The sequence below is a fragment of the Lonchura striata genome, chromosome 7 (assembly GCF_050655825.1).
Source record: "Lonchura striata isolate lonStrDom1 chromosome 7, ASM5065582v1, whole genome shotgun sequence".
Lineage (NCBI taxonomy): Eukaryota > Metazoa > Chordata > Aves > Passeriformes > Estrildidae > Lonchura > Lonchura striata.
Window position 1 is genome coordinate 24681031 of NC_140709.1, and position 22386 is coordinate 24703416.

General features: G+C 36.7%; 1 protein-coding gene across 9 annotated transcripts in view; it reads left to right on the forward strand.

The window, feature by feature from the left end:
- NBEAL1 (neurobeachin like 1) overlaps positions 1–22386 on the forward strand; it is a 91356-nt gene that overhangs the window by 49042 nt on the left and 19928 nt on the right. For all 9 annotated transcript variants that reach the window (XM_085585181.1, XM_085585180.1, XM_085585184.1 and 6 more), the window contains 26 exons: positions 956–1259; positions 2168–2253; positions 2569–2658; positions 4482–4650; positions 5653–5786; positions 6181–6340; positions 6435–6537; positions 7231–7387; positions 7872–8030; positions 8360–8519; positions 8796–8884; positions 9670–10248; positions 10806–10981; positions 11332–11485; positions 12956–13084; positions 13396–13701; positions 13811–13960; positions 14852–15009; positions 15467–15591; positions 16420–16546; positions 17636–17784; positions 18605–18738; positions 19448–19549; positions 20675–20770; positions 20857–20981; positions 22179–22319. In XM_085585181.1, coding sequence (XP_085441307.1) covers positions 956–1259; positions 2168–2253; positions 2569–2658; positions 4482–4650; positions 5653–5786; positions 6181–6340; positions 6435–6537; positions 7231–7387; positions 7872–8030; positions 8360–8519; positions 8796–8884; positions 9670–10248; positions 10806–10981; positions 11332–11485; positions 12956–13084; positions 13396–13701; positions 13811–13960; positions 14852–15009; positions 15467–15591; positions 16420–16546; positions 17636–17784; positions 18605–18738; positions 19448–19549; positions 20675–20770; positions 20857–20981; positions 22179–22319 — 4262 coding nt within the window. The remainder of the gene's footprint in view (positions 1–955; positions 1260–2167; positions 2254–2568; positions 2659–4481; positions 4651–5652; positions 5787–6180; positions 6341–6434; positions 6538–7230; positions 7388–7871; positions 8031–8359; positions 8520–8795; positions 8885–9669; positions 10249–10805; positions 10982–11331; positions 11486–12955; positions 13085–13395; positions 13702–13810; positions 13961–14851; positions 15010–15466; positions 15592–16419; positions 16547–17635; positions 17785–18604; positions 18739–19447; positions 19550–20674; positions 20771–20856; positions 20982–22178; positions 22320–22386) is intronic.

A 22386-nucleotide genomic window follows, 5' to 3' on the forward strand; every position in this document is an offset into this window, starting at 1 on the left:
GTGGCATTGATTAAATAGTGGGGTTTTCCTCAAAATAATTGCCTGAGCATAATGACATAATTTATAATGACATCATAATAACTGGTAGCTCTACCAGTAGGATTGATGCAACAGTACTCATGAGGAATTCTCTGTTATTTTAATATATTTTTACTGGTGTTTTTTGAATGTTTCCTTAATATTTCTTATTCCTTTAGTAAGCACTTTACATGCAGTTAATCTAACCATTTTGGATGTATACACATTTAGCAATACATTAGCCATCAAAATGAGTGTATGTTTCGTTTCCTCTGTAAGCTTTGTTCATTCCTTTTGGGAAACAAATTTATATTAAACTGGGCTATAACACCCAACATTCTGCCCTCTTTTCCATGTTCTAATTTGATACTTGTTGAGTATGTTGAGAAAACAGTTAAGTTGGATGCTGTTATGGTAAAATCAGTATAAAACTTTAAAATTAGAGTAAGCATAGTTTTCATTTCAAGATAAAACTGTGGATTTTGGCCCATCTGTAGAATAAACATTATAAATCTCAAGGTAACTAGAAGCAGGGCAAGAGAGCATCTGTTTGAGTGGACTAACTGATAAAAGAAATGTGCAGTAGTAGATATGCTGGGCTAGTATTTTGGAATATGATCCAGAAGAGGAGTATTTGCAGAGGTACCCCTGTACTACAGAGGTACTGCCCTTCCTGCTGTGCTCCTGCCCAAGGTCATGCAGCACTTCAGGTAACCAAATTGCTCTTAGTTGGAAAGAGGGTGTTCTCTGCTATTATGAGAAGTATATGCTCTGGTTTTTTGCCTTCTGTGAGGGATTGCTTGTTCTTCAAGGCTTAACAACTTGTTGCTTGTGGTTTCATTTATTTAGTTCAGATTTGCTGGATGCAGTCTTCAGATTTAAAGCATACATTTACAGTATGTGTTTTGTTTTCTTTCTTCCATGTATGACTCTCCAGTCTTTTACTTCTTGCTGCATTGGTTCAGCTGGTCAAAGAACAACAACTCCTCCTCCCTCTCAGATACCAGATCCGCCTTTTTCCTCCCCGATCATGCCCCACCGGACATCACTTGGGGGCATTCTCGCTCCAGGAAGTTGGGGTGGGGTGCTTGGAAAACCAGAGTTCATCACCAAAATGATCTCAGCAGGGACTCAGGACAGTGAATGGGGCTGTCCAACATCTTTGGAGGGCCAACTTGGATCAGTTATTATCTTTCATGAAGCACTACAACCTTCTCAGGTGAAAGCATTATATTTAGCAGGTAAGTGGTGATTGTACTGATTTTAGCAAGGTAAAAGGAATGAGTTATGAACAAGACCCCACTAAGCTTTGCTCTGTGCAGACACATAATGAAGAACTTAAAATCCAGAAGAGCTGCAGACCTGACCTAAGTGAGAGGGCTTTAAAGCAAATAAGCTTAACATTTAATAAGTATGTTATGAAGTTTGATTTTAAAATGTTATATTTGTATAAGCTCATCTGTTTATCATATGAGCAGACCTGCAAAATTAAATCATTAGGTATTAATTTCACTTGTAAATTCTGAATTTTTGCTACCCTTTGCCCACATGTGTTTACCATTGAGACTCTTTAAATGTATTGCCCTTATTTCTTAGGCTACTTAAAGGTGATTTATGCTTGAGGATTTTTCCATAATAATCAATAATGAAGAGGTCATTTTAAAGAAAATACTCTGAAAGCTACTGTTGTACAGTTGAAAGTGTGAAAGGTATTAAGCTGCATAATGACTCGATGTTGTTACAGATTGGCATTAAAACGCATCATTTAAAGGAAATATTTTGTATTGCTAAACATAACTATCTTGAAGATTGCTCATTTTCTGGGCATTTAGGCTTGAAGACAGATTAGTGACAAATATGAGATAGGTGCTTGTACAGACAAACATGAGAGCTGTTTGAAGGTAAAAAAAACCACCTCTTCTTTGTGTAGTTTAGCTTTTCATGTAGAATGTTCCTTTTTAAGGAGACCCTCTGAAATGAATGATTTATGTCATAGAAACTCTACTTCAAAGCATGTCTCAAACAGATATGGTTCAGACTGTCCTATTTGGTCCTATAACAAGTGTGGTAGTATAAAATTTGTAAAGGGCAACATTAATAACCAGTGGACTCTTAAAAATATGTCATATGATTTTATTTTTTTTAATAGGTCCAAACTGTTTAACTCCATGGAAATCTCAAGAAGCTGAAGTAGCAGACCTCCCCAGTAAGGTGCTGCTTCATTATACACCAAAGGTATGAAACAAGACATAATTTCTGTTTGACTACATAGTATGCATTGCTTTCAGTGTTTGCACTGTGGCTTTTATGGGAAGATAAGGAGCAGTGAGAGCTTTCTTCAACTGTAGTCTTGTGCAGACATAGTAGGTTTAGCAGAAGGATGGAATTATCTTGTGCAATAGAGAATGTCAAACCTAAAATGTCATATGTTATATTCTAGGGGTTTCATGTTGTTTAAATACTTCAATATCAACACACTGGCACAAAATCTTGTGTTCCAAGCATCTGTAGGTGCTTGATGATATCATGGCTTCTTTATTTGTTTAACAGGCCTGCAGAAACCCAATTTGCCTTGACCTGTCTGCAAATCTTTTACATGGAAGACTAACAGGAAACAAAGTAGTGAATTGGGACATCAAGGTAAATGTGTTGTGAAGAGGCAGAACCTGATGTAAAAATGACGGTGGCTGTGCATGTCTGTCATAGCACGGTGTCCCCGGCTGGGTAATAATTCCATTGACTCCATGATTCCAGCAGGCTGATAAATTGCTTTATTAGACTATACTTACTAAGAAACCCATTGCCCTTACTGACAGTCTGATACAGGTGGACACAGTTGGTCCTTGAAATCCAAACACCATCACCATTGGCCAATTAAGAAATCACCCTTTGGTAAACAGATCTCCATAACACATTCCACATGTTTACAACAACAGGTGCAGCAAGTGAAGATAAGAATTGTTTCTCATTCTTTACTCTGATCTTCTCACAGCCTTTCCCAGAACAATGCCTGGGAAAGTTGTGCCTGTCACTCTCTGTTGCCAGAGAGGGGATGCCACTTAATGGTCATCTAGCTTTTGGAATGCTGGAAGTTATCATCATAATGCAAATTATATTTAACAGATGCACCAGGTTTTTATACTGAGAATTCATGGGGTAACACTGTAGCTGGAGTAGTGTTACATTTACATTACATTTATTGAGAGCTTAGGAGGGTCATTGCTTTTATTGTCACAATGCATGAAGATATTTTGTGGTTGCTGACTATTCTTCATAATGTTGACTGCATATTGTGTATTGATAGCATTTTGTCATCTATAGGGAATTCTGTCATGATTTTCTTGCTGTCATAAACTCTGAGTTAGATGCAGATTATTAGGGTTTAGTTAACATTTGTGACTTGTCAGTAGAACACCACGTTTTTTCATCTTGAGGAAAATGCATCCTCTATAAATAAGATCAGCCTTTTTTTCTGAGAGCAGTGAACAATTGACAGTACTGGCAAACTGATTAATAAAGAAATAATGTTGGAGCTACACTGTACATATCCACTGTGCATATCTCTACAATCACTTGCTGAGACTGATGTCAAGAAAATTCAGACACTTGTTAGTTAATTTTGCTAGGATGTGAATAGTTCTAAAATACTTCAGTTTGTCCTCTTTGCCAAGTAATGGACCTCACACTGTTTATCTCTGAAGCAAGCTGGGGAAATGAGTGGGTGTCTCTGACTAGCTTGCTAAGACCCTGATTTTGAAGTGATTGTGAATCACTTCTAGAAATCTTGTTGTAATATATATTATGACTTATCACAAGCATTATTTGAATAACAGAATCCAAAATCAATTAAATTGGAAATGTCCTCTGAGGTCATCAAGTCCAACCTGTGACCAAACACCATCTTGCTAACTAGACTGTGGCACTAAGTGCCACATCCAGTCTGTCCTTAAACACCTCCAGGGACTCTCTTGTGCTGTCTCTGCGTGTGAGAAGGTGGGGAAAAAAGGGGATTAAGGAGACTTGAATTTTAAGAAGAGACTTAGAATTGATGTATATGTAGAGTTATTTAAAAAAAAATAAAATTCTATTATTTAACTGCCTGAAGTTGAAATGTTGGAAGAAGATAATTAAAGCAGAGATGTGTATAATCTTAGTCTTCTCTTACTGCCTGCTGCAAGTAACTTAGAAATCAGAGAAATGTTTTTCCTGCTTTTCAAATATATTTAGCAGAAGATTCTTCCTAAGCTTTTGTGCCCTTCAGTTTTCAGTGTTTATATGGTGGGAGGAGGAAGAAAATTTACAAAATGTACTTTCAGAACAAGAGCTGACAGGATGGCCCGTGTGTAGGTGGCCTGTGAGACATTCTTATTGGTTTGTGAGTACTCCTGTATGTGGAATAAATTTTTGCTATAGTTGAAGGGATTTTATTTATGGTGTTTTTCCTGCCTTTTCTCTTGATTCAGGATATGATCAACTGTATTGGTGGAATGAATGTGTTGTTTCCTTTGCTGGAGCAGATCAGCTTTCTTGGTGCACAGATGCCTGAGAAGTCTGAAGGAGAAACGCTGCCTCCAGAACTTGCAACTCCTGTAGAGGGTGACTGGGTGGTGTTTTCATCCCCAAAAGCATCAGGTAGGAAAGTGAAACTGAAGTGAACTAATTTTTAAGCTTGATTTTATAAATCCTTTTTTGAATTACAGAAGTCTGTTTATTATGTGCTGAATGTTCCAGAACATCTGTGGAAAGCTGAAAGGCTCTTTCTGTTCCTAGATACCTGACATAGATACTGAATACCAGGAGTTCAGCACTATATAAAAAATAATATAACATATTTCAAGTATAGATATATTTAATAGCATTATTTTTCATTTCATGATTTACTGTTATGGATACCGAGGTATGATATTGTTTTAATTCCTATTCTGGTTGTTTTGGGAAATTATGTTTGATGTAAAACTTACTAATATCAACAGGAGAAGCTTTCCTGCAGATCGAGTGCGGGGACAGCATCATCAGAACCGCACTGTTTAGCCTTTAGCCAAACTTGTATTTTCTTAATAAAATATTCAGGCTCCTACCTCTTCCCCACAGTCACATTTTAGATTAAAATAAAAAGATACTGAAAGGATTGATTTTTTAATGATAGATTTTTAAAATCTTTGCTAATATTGAGAATTAACGGACCTTAACAAAAAACACTGAGAAATCAGACCTTGCAAGGCAGAGCACCACTTTTTTTCAAAGATGAAATGCTGGAGAAGAGTCAAAAAAAGATCTTCTCTGTGTCTCTAATTTTTTTGCATACCATGGCTCAGAAGTGTCAGTTTGCAACTACAGAGGGAAAATAACTGCAGCATTTGTAAGAGATTTTAACAAAGAAGTTTGTAACCTACAGCTATGGATGAAGCAACTGAAGTCAGGACTGGGATCACTTTGTTCTGGAGAGGCATGGAATGGCTGTGATTCTGCACAGGAGAAAAATCTAAAGACAGGCTACAGCTAAGGAACAGGAGTTGAGAAGTTCAAGAAGTAGTGAGGAATATAAACACTTGATTTTACTTTTTCCCTTCTATTTTTATGCAGTGTTCCAATGATAAACCTTAAGACTTTTGCTATTGTTGTTCTATTCTGCAGAAGCACGTCTGGAGAAGAACATAGTTGCAACTTTCATCTTGATGATAAAACACTTTATTCAGGGGCATCATGTTAATCAAGAAAATCTCATTCACTCCCATGGAGTTGCCACCCTAGGAGCCTTGTTACAGAAGGTGAGCAAACTTGAGAAACATCATTCAGTAATGAATTTTGTGGATGAAGTCCTGATTATTTTGAAGCATAGCCAGAATGCCACGGTCTTGAAAGGCCTCCTTGGTAAGAATTTTCTTTCTTGTGTTTCTGAAAGCAAAAAGGTGTGAGAAGTTGGTATTTATCTGCAAAGTGAAATTTTTTTTCATGTTCTGCTTTTTTTTTGATATAGATATTGCATTGTTTATTATTCAAATAAGACTAGTTTTGTGTTCATTATATTGCTTTAATAGAGTAATGTATTGCTGTAATGGAGCGGACATTGTTCCATTGTAGAAGATTAAAAAATGGAAGTTTAAGTTTCTTTTAAAATCAAATTTTATTAGGGCATTCAGTATTTTGTTGTTATTTTGCCAGGTGCCAAGCATCTTAATGGATGTGAATGTCCTGATGGCTGTACAGTTGTTGATAGAACAAGTCTCAGTAGAAAAGAACATGCAGCTGTTGCAACAGATGTATCACCACTTGCTTTTTGACTTCAGCATCTGGAACAGTGGTGACTTTCCCTTCAGAATCGGTGAGCTGTTGGCCTCAGGCAACTGTGTGAACATGCAGGACTCTTCACATGACACAAATCTTTATCTTGGTTCTAAAAGAAAACTTTCTTGTAGGTCATATACAATATCTTTCTACAATCATCAAGGACAGTAGAAGGCTCTTCAGAAAGAAGTATGGTGTGCAATTTCTTCTGGACACACTCAGGATTTATTATGGGTATGAATTTTACTACTTCTGAATCCTCATTTACTGTATGTGGCTCTTGGAGTTCTTTGCCATCATTCTAATGAGAAAATAAATAAAACAGGTTGGATTTTGGTGGTTGATTTAGTTTACAAAATTATTTTTTCCCATTTGACTTACTACTTTGCCTTGCCTTGAATTATTATGCTAAGATTATGTAAAGTTTGTTAGTGACACTAGGAGCACTTGAAGAAATAATTAAAACTACAAAATAGTAGGACTTGTGTTCAACAATGCAAATTAAGTCATAGAACATTAACATTATAAAAAGTTTAGCATTTTAAATTCTTTTAAATGCTTGTAGAATTTGAAGTAGAACTTTTTTTAGAAATTTGAAATTTTAACCTTGCAGTGCTGATGATTTATATCTGCTTATTAATATGTGTTTGAGGATGATTGGCTAGAGACTTTGCTCTTTCCTGTGGGAGGTGGGAACCTGCAACCCTGACCTGTATCCAGATCAGTACAAGTCTACACTTCATGGCTTTTATAGGCCTGCAAAGTCTGATCTAATTATTTCTATCAGTTGCTTGTGTTCAGTAAAAATTGAAAACTTGTGCATAATGCCTGGGTAGATGAAAAATTACCAGACTGGCACCATCAAATTGCTATTAATGAGCCATGAAGAACTTCCTTAGGTTGCCTTTCTGGTCTGTTGGCAAACAGGACTGGTTGTAAAGACAGTGATTTGGCTCCTGATGACCTGAGGACAATACGGACATCCCTGTATGGACTGATTAAATATTTCTTGAGCAAAGGTGGAACACATGAAGAAATTCAGAGCATTGTAGGATACATAGCTGCCACCAGTGACGAGGAGCAGGTATGCAACATGGCATAAATTCATAGTTTAAACTGGACATGGTTTGGTTTTGCATCTTGGCATTTAGAAGTCTTGCCTTCTGTACTTAAAAGAAGGGTGTACAAAGAAGAAAATGGCCACAAGCAAAAAGTTAACTGTTGTGTGGTTCTGTTGAGATATAGGTAAGATAAGGATGTGCCAGTAGAAAAGTTTTCTTAGTTTAAAAAACCAAATTAATTGACCTTCAACTGACCAGGAGTTGTGATCATGTAGTTTCGATTTTGTAGCATCAACAGCACTTGAACTTGCTTTGTGTCCCTACTTAATTTGATAGGTGTTCTATAGAGAGTAAAAATGTATTAAAAGTTGTTTAAATATAGTAATATTGAGCAACAAATGTCTATTAACCAGCAAAGTTAAAACTTAAAAACCAAGAAAATTTCCCTAAAACAAAGCATGAAATCTGAATCAACTGGGTATTAATTTGGTTGTCTTAATTTTGTAGCTCTGTGGAATTTTGGACATTCTCTTCAGCCTGCTTCATTCCAGTCCAACGCCAGACCAGCTTTTTTTATTGCTCTTTGAACCAGGGAATGCTGATATTCTTTATGCTCTGTTACTGCATCAAAGATACTCTGACAGGCTTAGAGAACTTGTGTTCAAGGTAATGAATTGAATGATATGTTCCAAAATTAATCAATTGAACATAAATCTATATTTTCTATTGGTCTGGCAGAAATGTACTTCATTACAAAGATACTAATAATCCAAGTTTGTTTTTTTCTTTTCTCTTGTGTTAGCTGGATGGCATTGTCACAAAGGAATTAGTGTTCTCTTACAGTATTGGGATCTTTAAAAAAAGTATGTTTTTTGAGTTAGTTTATCAAATAAACTTTAAAAACTGTGGACCACCATGATATATCATATACAAGCTTGAGAGATATGGATGCTTTTCTGTGCTTAATTTGCATTTGTGTCTACTTTTCCTTACAGATTGTGGAAGAGATGCTGAAATGTACCAAAGTTTATGAGCGGAGCAAGCACCGTATGCGACTCAGAGAAGTGGGGTACTCCGGGCTGGGACTCCTTCTGAATGAATCCTCAGTTACTGTTTCTCTTATTAAAAACCTGCTTAACCAAGTTCTGTATGCAGGTAATTGGCAAGTGCTATATCTGACATTAGTCTACTTCTGCTGCTCAGAGGCCAGCGTACCTGGTTCTTGTTGAGGAAAGCCAGAGGTGTTACTTGTAGAGTTGTTCTAGTCGCAGTTCCCATTTGTCTCAGCTAACATTTTCTTAGTTCCCTGAAGTTTGTTCCTTTTACTATCCCTGGATGCAGTTGTAACTTCCAAGGCAATATCGAAATACTTATCTGTTATGTTCTCTTGTGTGATATTGTTTATGGTGTTTTTTTTTTTCTTCCCTACAGATCCTGCTGTGAATTATAAAGATCTTCTAGCTGTAGTGTATCTGGCTCATAGATCAGATATAAACATGAGAGTGATTATCTGTAGAAAGGTTAGTTGTCTTCTTTAGTGCAATACTGTCCTTCAAGCCTATAAAACTGTACAGTGGGATAACTACATTATTTCTTTGAAGCACATTGGCAGTATTTGGTGTTAATGTTTAGCAATGATTTATTTAAAAAATGAGACCTATCTGTCACTTACTGTTGAATTTTGTGTACTCAAGTACTTTCAAGAGCCAAAACAAAAAGTGAAGAAGCGTCTATCATGATTCTCAAATAGCTTGCATTTTCTACAGGTTTGAGATAGTAGGCTCCTTGAATTACTGAGTTTTATCAAAGCTTGTATCACTGGTATTAGTACGGAATGGTAGCTGTAAGACACTATATAGTCCGTTAAGCTTTCTCAAAATGAAGAAGTGAAACTATAATTTACACTATCAGTAAGCTATTAATACTGTAATTTTATTTTTTTCTATTTAATAGTTCCTAATCAAGCATATTTTCTATTTGAGTATTTTCTTTTAGACTATGGGTAAATGGGAGTATTTATTGAGATAACTGGATTGTTGCAGAAGAGCTACTGAAATATGGCAACTTACTAATATGGTTTGATAGCTTCTTTTCTCCCCTACTCCTGAGAATTTTTTTTTTCAAATATATGTTTTTTATGTGGAAAAAATACTTTGTAGCTGATTTGCTTATTATTAGCTGATTATGGTTCTTTATATAAGGTTGTAAGAAAAGTAAAGAAGTTGTAAGATTGTAAAATGTTTAATTGAAAAGCCAGATGGATGCTAAAATTAATGTGTAGATATGGGATATCTTCTATCCTTAGATTTTGCACCTTTTGCATTCCCAATTGGATGCAGCACAACAGATTTCTCAGCAGCTGGGCTGGCAGGACACTTTGGTTAGACTATTCCTTAAAGAAAACTCAGAGGTACAGATTGGCTTTAAGGAGAACAGGACTGATTCCTCCAGGGAAGAGGATAAAAAGCCTACTGAAGAGGTTCAGAAACATCAAGCTGATAAGACAGAGAGAGAGAAAGCTGGCAGCTTTGCATCAGTTAATGGTCTGTTTGATCAGTGGAGTTTAGAAGACAACAAATCCCTGGATGTCCCTGCCCATTTCTCTGTTATGCCACTGGAAGATGCATCCACAGCAGAGATGTCTTTCAGATCGGAGGGCCGAGTAGAACTATGGCACAGTAATCCTTCACATTTGAGTTTAGATTTGTCCAGTGTGGACTCTTATGAACTGGCTGATGTTGGGAATCAGATGACAGACAGCCAGCCCAGCACTCCCTCGCCCACGGAGAGCACAAAGCCCTTCTCTGGACAGCCTGACAAAGAGCTGGGTGTTACGAATGACGAGGGCCTCGCTGCTGAGCTTTCTCTCTTTGAAAACCAAGGAGTAAGTAACTATGGGACTGGTTTCTCCAGCTGTTGGAAATTCCATTTTGTTCTTTCAATCTCCCTAATTAATGATTTTTTTTTTTGGCCCTCCTACCATTCAACAGAAAAGTGACCAATATGGCTCTTTTATAGTGAATAGGGGTACTTCCTTTTGTAATGTGTCTTCTTTTTTCATTGTCCACTTGGGGTAACTTTAAAAAAACAAACAAACAAAAAATAAGGCTAACCTCTCCTCCCAACCACAAGAAACCATAGAAAGCCCCCTGCAAACTCTTCCCCCTCTATATTTAAACATCCTTTATCATCCAGAGGAAGCATGGAGCAGACCTGCTGTGAAAAAATCAAGGGTGGCTAAAGGCAGCTTGTTTTACATCATACAAGCAAGCCACAGTCTCTTATATTTGTGTTTTTGTGAGCTTTTCAATTGAAAAAATTGGACTTTAGACTGCAGAGTTTCAAATGTTGAAGCATGAAAGCATAGGGTCTGTGATGAATAAGAAATATTTTGGAAGTTTTCTATACTAAAGGGCCTTAAATATTTAACTTCTTTTGTAGGGGAGTGATAATGAACTCATACAGTTACTTACAGACATCCTACTGTGTATAATGTGGAAAGGTATTGAAAAATCTGATGATGATGCTTGGATTGAGAGAGGACAGGTGTTCTCTGCTCTCACCAAACTGGGGATGTCTAACGAGTTGCTGCGGCCTTCTGATGAAATAAAACTCAAGTGAGTGTACAGTTCATCCCTTTTGAGGAGAAACAGAAGTGAGGGACATGAATGAAGCTGGGAAGCTGGGTGTTTCCCAGCAAGATGTGCTTTTCTCTGCTGTGTCTTCACATACTGTCAGAAATATATTCCTGTACCTGTTCAGGAATGTCTTGAAGCCAGAAGGTTTTAAAACTATCGCTGTTTTCATGAGTCTCTCAGTCACTTTTATCTCATTGGCTTATCAAGAAGATGGCAGTTATGTAACTGCAGACTAAGAGATTCAATTAAATGCTTAATTGGATTTTTTAAAAGCCACTTACACATGCTGAACATGTAATACTTACTTTGGGATTTTGTTTTACATGCAGCTTGCTGGAGAAGATGTTAGAATGGTCAGTCACTGATAACAGAGATTCAAAAGCTCTCCCTACACATGCTGAAAATGCCTTCAAGCTCTTGCTAATTGTACAAGGTTTCCTGCAGGCAGAAGGACTAATTAATTCAAATCTATGGACAGAAAAGGTACAGTAACTGCATAATGGAAGTACTGTATATAGGCTGAAATGGTAACAAGAAATTTGTTGGCTTGGAGTCTGCCATGCTTCTAGTCATATTAAATCACAGATATTACAGAGTAAGGATTTATAGCAGAATGGATTAGAGTGTCCCTTCATGAATAAAAATGTGAATACCATAGGGAATGTAGTTAGTTTTGCAAATTAGGTAGACATGTAAGTGGTACTCTTGACTGAGAATTCAGGTTTCTTCAGACTGGAGAAATATTTAGAAAATGTAAAAGCTAATGAAACAGCAGCAGTTGTAGCCTAAGCAGATTTTTTACTGTTTGTCAGCATTTATGACTCTCTGAGCATCCTGAATGAAAGACCAGCCAAAACTCTGCTCTTGGTTGCAAGTTGGGAAATGGCACTTCTGGGTTTTGGCCCATACTGGAGTTTCAACACATGTAATTTATCTCAGCATTTACGTAATCTCTGGCTCTGGTTATACTTTCTTCACAGTCGGAGTTGTCTTTGCTTTTCAATTTTTCTAAGCAAAAGCAGAGAGAGATTATATGTAAACTGTCATTATTTCTCTAAAAATCCTTAAAAATATTTTTTAAGGCTACTTTCTTTAAGAAAAAAGTATAATATCAAGAGTCATTAACATAGTAATTCCTATGCTGTTCTCCAAAATGCCTGCTTAAGTAAACATAGCTTAAAGCTTTTAATTGCTTGTTTTAAAAAAGTTTCTTATTAAAAGCTTTGCCTTCTGTTGGGAGACCTAATTAGAAATGAGAACTTTGGAGTGGTGACAATTGTGCTTCTTGCCAACTCTGAATTGAAAATAACAGTGTTTTCATAAATTATCTTGTACTGTGCCCAGGGAGAATTCAAAGCACTGTAATATCCTAAATGGGGTGTTTCAGTCAGAATGATTTTACATTTGAGTAATTTGTTAGAGAGTATATAGAAGTGTATTAGTGTGAAACAAGCACATCTGGATAGCAAAATGTGCCATTTGCCTTGGGAATACCCACCTTTCACAAGACTTGTATCACTTTTACTATTTAAATACTGACAGGAAGAAGTGCCTCCTAGAGTGGAAGTGGAGTCCTTTAAATTTTCTAAGGATATGGCATTTACTGGAGTCAATTTATAGGAAAATCAATAAGCATATATACTCTCTCTCTCCCTGTACACACACGCTCAGATATATATATATATATATATATATATATATATATATGTACTTTATTTAGGGGAGGTACTTGGCTTAATGTACTGGGCTAGGTAGATTTTTGATGTTACAAATTTCTTTAAATTACTGCAGTGTTCCTGGATGAATTTCTGGGTTTGGTTAAATTATAAATGTAAACACAACCTCTTCTTCAGCTCTTCGAAATTATTGTGTCTCCAGCTAGAGTAGTTATTTTTACTTTTACTTCAGTATATTTTATTTTAATGTTATGCTAATTTTCTATTTCTGTAATAGCTCTTGGAAGAACTAGTGACTCTCATGGATAGTCTGTCAGTCTGGTACTCTGCTGGCCTAGAGGCAATTAGGCTTTCACAGGTGCAAGTCCAGCTGCTCCTTGGATTTATTGCACAAGACAACTTACAGGTTTGTTGCAAATTCTTACAAGTGGTACTTGAGTTTTAAGGGCACATTTCATTTAACTGTTGTGGTTTTTGGAGAGCTGCTCATATCAGTGAGCAGACCTATGGCAGTCCCTCATCCTTCTTTTGGGAAGATGTTTTATTGGTTCTTAGCTTTTGCAGGTTTACTCTACAGTCCTGTCAATGTGCATCTCCAGAGCACAGCAAAGAGGTAGAGGGCTTCTGTTTGAGGATGGGAATATGCAGGCAGGAGTGGTAGGAAAAAGATGGGTGTTCAAGGAGGATCGTGGTTTTTTTTGCTGTTTGTTTTTGTAGGTCTGTGCTATGGCAGCAGCCAAACTAAACACCCTACTTCAGACAAAAGTAATTGAGAGCCAGCCTGAAGCATGCTACCTCCTGGGGAAGTTGGAAGGCATTTTGAGTAGGTCAATTGAAGAGAAGACAGAAACTTACTCATTTTTGATTCCCCTTGTTCGGACATTGGTATCCAAGATTTATGAACTTCTCTTTATGAATCTGCACCTTCCTTCATTGCCTCCTACGAATGGCAGCCCATCTTTCTTTGAGGACTTTCAAGAATACTGCAGATCTGAGGAGTGGCAAGTTTATATTGACAAATATGTAAGTAGTAAATTCTTTTTCTATCATTTCCTCCCTCTTTTCAGCCATGAAAGCAGAGGAACCCATTTAGAAATCATATGGTACTTTTTATTTCGTTTTGGTGAACCAGATTATTCCAAATATGAAGCAATATGAAGAGAATTCATTCAGACATGATAATGAGCAGATGGCACTTTATTGGAAAGATTGTTATGAAGCATTTATGGTGAACATGCACAAGCGAGACCGGGAAAGAGGAGAAAGTAAGCTTAAATTTCAGGTAAGGTTTTCAGTGACTGCAGGGCTCTCTTAAAAGAACTCTCTCTCGAGTTGCCTTCTAAAAGATGGAGAAAATGAATTTCAGGATGATCCAGTTCAAGTAACTGTAAACAAGTTAATTGTGTTAAGATTTTATGGGTAGTGGGGCTATATGCATTTCTAGGATATGCTTTCTAATTCTGCTCTATTATTATGTGCTATCTAAGTTATTTCACTACAGTAGGCCTTCCTTTTCATACAGCAAGGTAGAAATATGCTCAGCCATAAGCTGCATCCTATTTGATTCATGTTTTGAATTATTAAAACCTGTTTTCCATTATGAGCTGTTTCTTTGGGTTTTTTGTTTAACCATATTTCAATACAATTAAAATATTTCCAACAGTGACCAGTTCTTATTTAATGTCTGGAAAAATTGTTTCTAAATTGACCTCTCTAAGGTCCAGATTGAGTTTCAGCATTAGAACTAACTGGTAATTACAGGCAATACCATAGTGAAGTTACATGTCTCTGCTTTCTTAATAACAAAACTTATAGGTCTATTTTATTGAAATAGCTAAAGGAAAAATACAATGAGTGTCACATCAAGAATACCAGAATCTAAGAAAAATCCTACCCATTACAGTAAGATATGTAAAACTGACTGCTTTTCTGAGAATGCAAATTTGCTTTAGTGTGGATTCAGCATTGATAACGCTTTCTTCACATCTTTAAATTAGTCTTGCACTATTACTTCTAGGTCTAAGCTTTTTAAAATTTCCTAATTACCTTAAAATTTCAGAATGTTTTTTTGCTAAACCTTTTCCAATTCTTCTTGTTGCCCTGAATTCTTGGAAAGCTGTTTTCCAAGGTCAGAGTTAATTCAGTGCCACATCTATTTGCAATGGTCTTTCAGGAGCACTTTGTGGAGCCATTCAGCAGAAAGGCTCGGCAGGAAAATCTGAGGTACAACAGCATGCTCAAACAGCTTAGCAGTCAACACACAGCCACCCTGAGGCAGTGGAGAGCAGCCCAGCTTTACTTGTTCTCTGAGCGTGGGCCTTGGGCTGAAAGGTGAGGCTGGAGTTCCTAAACTGGACATGATGCTTAAAAGTTACTGGCTCACAGTTTCGTGTGGTTAAAACCAGGTCAGATTGACTGCAATAACCATTCTTGATATCTACAGTCTTGAGTGACAGGACAAGAGAAAATAGCCTCAAGCTGTGTCAGGGAATGTTCTTATTAGAAATTTTGGGGTGATCGTGGTGGTGGTGGGTTGTCAGTTGAACTTTATGATCTTGAACAGCTCTTCCAACCTTGCTAATTCTGTGAAAATAAATACTATTTACAAGATAGTGATGATCAGACCTGCACTGTGAAACAAAATGAATAAACTGTATTTTAATATTTTAATTTTTTACAATGTACAAGTGGATGACCAGTATTTTTATAAATATGAACTGTTTTGTAATCAGTTCATTCCTGTAGGTCTTTATTCAGATTATTTTTATGAATATTCTTCTTTTCCTAGGAAACAGCGTCCTGTGCACTGGAAACTTTCAAATGTGGAAAATTTTTCACGTATGAGACTAAAACTAGTGCAGAATTACAACTTCAACTCTCATCAGGATGCTAGTGACCTGAGAGATAATTTAGGTAAAGTTGTATTTGCTATCTCACTTGAGTTCTTACCAAAGAAAGATACCCACTTTCCTCTTTGTGTTTAATTAGCAGTATATGCTAGATACTTAAATCTGGATGGTTTTTTTCTTTATTTCATCTGTAGTAAAATCTGTATTACGTTTCTTTGACCTGAAACAGAATACTGAGTAGAATTCTTTTTGTTCTGGTTCATTGAAATGTGGGGTTTTGTTGCACAATAAATAAAAATTAACTCCTATGTTTTAAAATAAGAAGTTATACAACTTTGTTTTATGAGATTGTTTCTACACGTTTTAGTCACAAATTCTAAAAGGCTTTGAACAAACACTGCTTACTCTGATCTCTTTGCTTCTTTCTTGAAGAAACAAAATGCTTTGTTTTACAAGTGTGCCAAACAGATGAATTAGGGGTGGAATTGTTAAGTTTGGTGTATTGGATATCAGGGCTCAAGCAAAAAAATAAACCCAAAACTCTCTTGTAAACCCACATAACCAAAAAGCAAATGCCGTGCATTTTTATTAAATCTGCATGCTTTAGCAAAGTCGAGAAAAATATTGAAAAATATTTTCTTGTCAGTGTCCACATCAGAATTCAAGTTAAATTTTTCTTACATATTGTGTTCCCTTTCTACTCTCATAGTTTTCAGTGTAGCTCAAGGACTGTTTGTAGTGTACTGCTTAACCACAAAAATACTGAAGAAACCTAGTTGCTTCTTACTTGGTTAAAACCAAAATTCAGCTGTAGAATACAGGCTTAGTAGGTTAGATTTCCAAAAGTATTGTAGCAGGAAAAGTTATGAGCCGTTATGTCCATTTATGCTAGGTGTGCACCAGACACAGCCCTCCAGTGAGTCTCTGCTTCTGGAGGTGGTGAAGCAGGTGAAAGTGAGTGACTTGGAAGATGATGTTCTGGAGCTACCAGAAGAAGACACTGCAGCCAGTTCCAGTTTGTAAGTAGAACAGGATAAGGAATTGTCACTTGTTTCTGTGCTAGGGATAAGGAGTGAGAAACAACTTTGGGAGTTGAATGGCATCCAGAGTTTCCCTCTTTCTTTGTCTGGCCTTAACAGCTCAATCCAGGGCAGTTTTGATCAGCAAAGTCACTGTTGGATTATCATTGTCACCATTGAGACAAGAAAAGCCCCAGGGAAAAGAAGTCAGAGCAGATGTTTATGAGAATCCATTAGTGATTCAGTGTTTACAGGTGGGCTGAAGCTACAGAATTGTTAAGGCTTTTCTGCTATGTATATTGACTAGGATTCTCGGGAGGCAATCTGCTGTGTAAGGACATGGACCAGACTGGAGCTGCCTCTTCTCCATAGTTGCCATGGTCATTCACTCCACTCTCAGCTGCATAGCACGAGAATTTGTGTAGCTGGCATTTAAGTGCTAGAGAGTGCCTTGTATTTAAGAGCATTCCAGAGGGAAAGCCTGCTGTGCTTCCTTTGTGTCACTTGTGTGACTGCAACCAAAAAAAAAGGCAGGGGGGAAAGAAAGAGAGCAGGGAAATGAGAGTTGAGGGAGGATAGCAAATGCTTTGCTTCAGTAATTGGACATATGTTGTGCATGCATCTATGTGTGTTTGGGTTGTTAAGTGCAGTAGAATTGGCACTCTGAGTGGTATTGATACATTTTGTCCTTTAAAGGTTATTAAATGCTTGCTGTAGATTATAGCAAAATAACTCTGAAGATAACTTCAGTCACATGAGCTGGAACTCAGTTCTACCCTCCAGAGAACTTAAGCACCTAACAATTAAATAAGAAAGGGTAATGCAGCCTGATATTTTCATACTTCAGATGAAGTCAAGTCCACTGTGCCTGAGATGAAAATATCAAGACAGAAGAGTGATGCTATAAAATTATATTTGTAGTCTAGTCTGAACCACCCAAGCTGCTGATTAAAGCAGCTTTATATAATTGTTTATGTTGCAGTTTTAATGCCATTCAAATTTGATTATTTTCTGAATTGTACTCTGACCAAGGACCTAAGCAACAGTAAAATCCACCCAGCCCTGTAATACTTAGTGGTGTTTTTGCAGGGATGAGAAGGATGAGGAAAGTCAGAAAGAAAAGCTAATATTGTCTGAAGACTGTGAACTCATTACAGTAATTGATGTGATACCAGGCAGGCTGGAGGTCACTACCCAGCACATCTACTTCTTTGATGTTAGCATTGAGAAGGAGGAAGGTAAGTGTGATCAATATCTCCTTATTTTCAGTATAGTTCAGCATTCTGCTTTTAGTAGGCTGATTTTATGTCTTGAAAATGAGTGTCAAAGTAATTGTAAAGAGACAAAATTGATATTGCACTTGATGGTTAGTGGCTGACTGATCCCTTCAGAATCAAGAATCTGGAACTGTACTTTCTGAGTTGGTAAATTGATTAACTATTCTTAGTATTTCTCAAAAATAACTTACTAAAAAACCTGCTGCTTAAAAAAAAGTTACTACCTCTAATTTGCTTTGTAAATGGCACCTCAGTGTTCTCTTTCTACAACAAATAATGTTGTACTTATGCATTGATTAAAAAGTAGTAGTATGTAAGCATTAATCATCTGTATTAATTTAGGGAAATTTAATAGAACTTGCACAGCTGGTTGTGAAAATACTGAAATTAAATGTTGGACAAATAATAGTAAAATTTTCCAAATCAGTATACCAAAATGTTCAGCCTTTGGGAAATCTAAACGTAAAAGTTCGTTTGAGCCTGTTTAAGAAAGCAAAAGGAGTTGGTTCATACTTCTTATCAACAGAATACATTTATGATACATCTTTAATCAGAAAGCAAAAACAAATTCTACATGCCATCAGATGTTTCTTGCTTCATTTCTTTCAGCACCACAATATCTGAAGTTAATATTTTCCTATCAAAGTGGTTAATCACATCAGCTGTAAGACTTTCTAGGAATAACTTTTGAGATGTTTGGAGCTGGTAGTGCACTGTATCTGTAGAAAAAGGTTTTTTGAAAATATATATTCCAACTCAGTAAACAGAGTGTTCCTCCTAGGGGTAGGTTTTGATTTCAAATGGCACCTTTCTCAAATTCGAGAGATCCATTTGCGTCGGTACAACCTGAGGAGATCAGCTTTGGAGATCTTCCTTACGGATCAAACCAACTATTTCCTCAACTTCAATAAGGAGGTATGGGTTTCTTAAATGTCATGGATTTATGTAATAAGCATAAGGTTAAGTTTAAGATCAGTGATTATATTTGAGTCTGGTGCCTTTCTTAATACTGTAGCACTAATAGCAAAAGGTTTGCTTTACAGAGTCATCATGGAAATCTACACTGCAATCTGGCACCTAGAAACTGAATAAATGTGAAAAGATAGATCAAACAAGATCTTCCTTTTTCCTTTGTCTCTCTCTGTTATACAGAATTATTATTTTACTAAGGTCACCTCAGTAGTAATATAAGTGTTTTGAAGCTCATATTTTTGAAGATTGAACAAATTATTTCTTTTTTGCAGTAACATTAGAAATCATTGATATTCGATGATTAAGGGGTACTGAATTTCTGCCCCCCCAGGTAATATCAGTGATCCTTTTTATGAGGGACTATGATAAATTTCAGAATTTAGGGTGAGTTACATACTAGCTGGTCAATTTATTAGTAGGTCAGCTCTTAGAAAGTGTTGTGTGGTTTGGTTTTGATGTGACGGATGTCACATCCATCCATGTCCAAATGTTTTAAACAGCAAGAGATCGAAGTACTTGAAAGTGTAACTGTGTTTATAGTTACACTTCAGAGTGTAACTGTAAAAATTTCATATTTTAATCAGCAGATAAGTTGCTTAATTGTTCCCTTCAGGCTCCAGAATATTGTTTTATCAGTACTGTTTTCTGACAGGTACGAAACAAAGTCTACAGTCGGATATTGTCACTGCGTTCTCCAAACATTTCTGGGACCAGATCGCCACAGGAGCTTTTCAAAGCGTCAGGCTTGATGCAGGTATGAGACCTCAGCTCAGTGGTCTAAAGAATTCCTCTCCTTTTGAAGGACTCCCCCAGTGTTTCGGTGGCAGCTGTCAACTTCTGTACCCTCAGCCTGGCCCCTGAACTTTCCTGTGCATGTTTTTAGGGTAGTTTGGTTTGTGTTTACAGTCAGGAAAATGGGTTTAGCCAGGCTATGGTGATGAGATTGATAGGCATTTTAACAAGAATATAAAACATGGCACATTGGCTTCTGGTTTTATTCTATGATCTTGAGTGCTGCTCTTAAACTTGTTTTACTGGATTTGCAAATAATTTTCCCTGCTATCTTTTCATGATGGAGCTTTCAACAAAACTCACATGAATATTAAGTGGGAATTAGTAATATTGGTAAAAAAGGAAAATGTCAAAATGTCCATATTACCATAAACACATATAAATTTTTAAATATAGTAAATGTATTTTTGTCTTCCATCTCCTTATGCCAAAATTGTTTTCTCTGAGGGAGGAAGCTTTACAAATAAGTTTAAAATATTGGAAATACTTTGTTCTTTGTTTTCCTGACAATGAAAACTATTGAGTTGTATATTTACACAGAGAAAATACCATCTGTCATGACACATCTCCATCACTCTCCAGACAAATATTGAGCCCTTCTGAACACAGCTGTGTCTGTTCCTTGGTTTAGAATATAATAATGGAGCAAACAAAGGTGCACAGTCTATTTGGTTTACAGATTCTTCACCTGTACTGTTAACCAATGGGAGAATAATTTATAAATAAGTCTTGATCTTAGCACTCTAATAGATTTCAAAGTTCTGTTCTCCTTTTTATCAGTACCTGCATACTTGCCTTCTTTCTGTTTCTCTTATTTCCTGTTTTTATTTTTACCCTGTATTTGAAACAGTACTGTCACCAAACAGGACCTGATTCAGTGAAATATGGATAGCACAATCACTGAATCAAAGGGATAATAAACTTCATTATGAGAAATTGAATCTGGACTTGACTACAATTTTTGTGGTCTTGTGCTTTTCACTTGCCAGTGCTGTCCTCTGGCAGATAGATACTGACAAAATGTGTAACTTGTAATAATTATATCTTTGATATATTGAATTAGATTTTATCTTTCTTTGTCTTTCAGAAATGGGTGAATAGGGAAATAACCAACTTTGACTACCTTATTCAGCTGAACACTATGGCAGGACGAACTTACAATGACCTTGCTCAATATCCTGTGGTAACTAAAAAGTTAATTTTCAAATTTTTGCCAAAGGTATGTATCTTTAATCTCTCTCTGATGTTTGGCTTACTTTTTTGGTTTAGTTTCCCTGGATTTTACGAGATTACACCTCAGAAGAACTGGACCTGAATAATCCTGCAGTATTTAGGGACCTGTCCAAACCTATAGGTGTGGTAAATGAGAAGAATGCTAAGACTGTGAAAGAGAAGTATGTATTTGAACACTTGGTTATATTTCTTTGTCTTTTCTGAGCCTCCGGCTAATAACACATTTAAAAAATTAAGTTGTGGCAGTGACATTTTTGAAGCTGGTTTTATGACATAACCGATGCACTCGCAGATGTGGTTGGTTTGTTGTTCCTGCTACATTCAGACTATATTATATAGCACTCAGTTATATGGCAGTGAAAGGACAAAACTTACTGTTATAAATATTCAGTTGTTTCTCAGCTGTGGAGATGAAAAACTGAAAAACTGCAAAAACAATTTAATGGCTCAGCAGCCTGAAAAAAACATGTCCCATGTCTGCTTCAAGATAAGGAATGTGAAATCATACTGCTGAATTGAGCTGCTTGTGCTAAGAGGTAGCATTGATCCTAAATCTGTGCTTCCTCTTTTTTTCAAGCATAGATTATGATCTTCAAAATAAAATATGTCTCAAGTGACTTTCAGCAAGTCCTTTGTAGGTACCAATGACAGGCACTTAAACCCACAGCAGTGTAGTGATGTTGCTAGTCTGGGCAGTGAGTGTGCTATCATACCAGACTGCAGCGGTGTCTTCCAAAATCTTCTGAAAACTTGGAACAGGGAGAATTTCCTTTGAATGACTAGGCTCTATCCTGACTGTAAAGAAGTGGGTTCTGTAGAAGTATGTTTAATTAAAATTTCTCTTACCAGCCTTGTGAGGCTGAGGAATGTATCAGCCAGATGGTGGCATGGTAGAGTGAGTTTGCCAGTAGAAAAGGAAATGGGCACAAGTGTAAAAAAATCTCTCTTCTGCATTCTACACAGTCAAACACGTTTCCTGAATCCTGCAGGAAACCATCACAAGTCTATTCACTAGTAAATATTCATTTTAGTGGCATGGGGTGTATTGGTTTGTTGTATAAAGTCATCAGTCCTGTCTGCCCTTTGTCAGGTTTCTGACAGCTGATAGCAAATGCCTAGGGAAGAGTATAACAGGCATGCAAAGGCTTCATCTGGTGTACATTTTTATCTTTCAGCAGTCTTTTTCTTAGGGACTTTCTAAGTAAGATTTGGAATCTTCGTGTTTGATGGAACTCAGTGTATTTTTATCTCATAGATTGTTGTGGTCATTTCTTTTGCATCTTTGCCTGGAATAAGCATAATCCACATGTAAATCAACCATAATGCCCAGTTGCATTTATAAAGACTTCTTTTTTCAGATATGAGAATTTTGAGGATCCTCTTGGGATGATTGACAAATTTCACTATGGGACACATTACTCAAATGCTGCTGGGGTCATGCATTACCTCATTCGGGTAGAGCCTTTCACAACACTTCACATCCAGCTGCAGAGTGGCAGGTATGCTGAGCAAATAAGCATCCCCTTCCTGCTTCTTACGTGTCATTTTACTAATGGAATCACCCAA